This window comes from Protopterus annectens, chromosome 2.part0 (genome assembly GCF_019279795.1).
Source record: "Protopterus annectens isolate FY-2018-M chromosome 2.part0, PAN1.0, whole genome shotgun sequence".
NCBI lineage: Eukaryota > Metazoa > Chordata > Ceratodontiformes > Protopteridae > Protopterus > Protopterus annectens.
Genome location: NC_056728.1, coordinates 1,162,342,403 through 1,162,344,215, shown reverse-complemented (window position 1 = coordinate 1,162,344,215; position 1,813 = coordinate 1,162,342,403). Strand labels below are relative to the sequence as shown.

At 40.9% G+C, this 1,813-nt stretch overlaps 1 protein-coding gene across 1 annotated transcript; it reads right to left on the bottom strand.

The window, feature by feature from the left end:
* Positions 1–310: 310 nt before the first annotated feature.
* LOC122792826 lies at positions 311–1,605 on the bottom strand. The gene is made up of 2 exons (XM_044060385.1): positions 1,393–1,605; positions 311–877 (listed from the first exon to the last, which is right to left on the bottom strand). Exons 1-2 carry the CDS (start codon positions 1,603–1,605, stop codon positions 311–313), a joined length of 780 nt encoding a protein of 259 aa, XP_043916320.1.
* Between the last annotated feature and the right edge of the window lie 208 nt (positions 1,606–1,813).

The following is a 1,813-nucleotide window of genomic DNA, read 5'->3' as shown; positions in this document are numbered from 1 at the left end:
TAACAGTTACAATATAGAAGTGCATAGCTGACCATACTTTGTGCTTACCTGCCAACTCCACTGCAGTGCTTCCTTACAGGAACTCATACTACAGAAGTGTTGTGCCTTCCGCTTACAACTGTAAGTCATACAAAATGTGCACACTGATTCATACCTAGCCATTTTCTAAAACCGCACTTTTCTTGCCTTGCACTGAGCAAATCTATCAATTATATCAGCAGAGTCTATCTGGCAAGATATTTCATTGTTAATAGAAATCATAGCCAAGCCCACAAGTCTATCCTGTAGCATAGTACTTCTTAAGTATGTTTTAATTAGTTTGAGCTTGGAAAAGCTTCTCTCCCCCAGATGCAACTGTCACTGGCAAAGTCAACAAAATGCGTAGAGCTACCACTACTTGTGGGAATATCTCCACTAACCCACGCTTTTTCATTACATTAAGGACATCCAGTGCTGATAATCCCTTTGGCATAATATGGCAAAGGGTTTTCAATTCCTCATACAGCTCTACTGCATCGATATCAGTAGAGTCATTGTGCGTTAAAAGATTCTGCAAGTCTTTACAGAGCTGCAATAGCTCATCATCAGAAACATTACAGAGGTCTTGTATGTTGTAGAGGAAGCCAAAAGTAGCACTATGAGCTGCAAGTTGAGTGAACCTGTCCTGCACAGATGACAGTGCAACATCAACAAGAGAGTTGAAAAAGTTGATTTTAAAATTCTGTTCAGGACTAATTAGACACTCATCATCACCTTCATAACCAAAAAGCTTCCTCTTTTTCCTGGGTCTCACCTCATCTGCACCAGGAAACTTGAGTTCTACCTCCAGTTCTTCAGCTAGCTCAGTAGCAGTCACTTTTGCCTTTGCACTGTGGCCCTGTATTCTGTTAAAAACCTTTTCAGTTCTTCAAGCAGAATCACTGCTTGAGTAATCTGCATGGATGAGCTTTGTAAAAGTTTACTGACTTGTCCAACCCTTACTAATACATCATACCAGACTACCAGCGCTATTAAAAACTTAACACTTTTCATTGTACTGCTCAGTGATGCTGCTTTTGAATATGCCTTAGGACCCTTCCCTTTTGTAACTTCCGTCACTGAAACTAAGGCATCATAAACTGCACCCACTTGGTATCTCACTGCTTTCACACTTTCTACCCTACACTCCCACCTGGTCTCACACAGGGGCTTTATAGTTAGACCCGACACATTATCCCGAAATATTTTGTACCTCTGAATAGAGGATGTAAACAGAGTATACATTCATTGCAGATTACCAAAGAATGAAACAGCATCTATTGAAGACTTTGCAGCATCACCAATTACTAGACTGAGATTATGACAGCCACAGGGTACAAAAAATGCACGTGGATATAAGGCCAAGATTCTTGCCTGAACACCAGAATGTTTCCCCTTCATATTAGAGCCATTGTCATAACCCTGGCCTCTGCAGTTTTCGAGGGGAACTCCCAAACGTTTGAGTTCATTTAACACAATGTCTGTCAGAAAACCCCCAGTAGTCTCAGTAACCTGGAGGAAGGACAAGAAGTACTCCATAACTTCCACACTTTCATTGTATTCAGCAATACGGACAGTCAGTGACATCTGTTCCTGATGGCTGCAGTCAGGAGTGCAACCCAATATAATAGAGTAGTACTTTGCATTTGTTATCTTTTGCAAAATAGAGTCTCTGACAGACTTTTATATTAACATTATCAACTCGTTCTGAATGGTTTTCCCCAAGTAGTGATCATGGATCTCAGCATTACTGATCCGACGAAGATGCTCTTGTATTACTGGATCAAACTTGCCC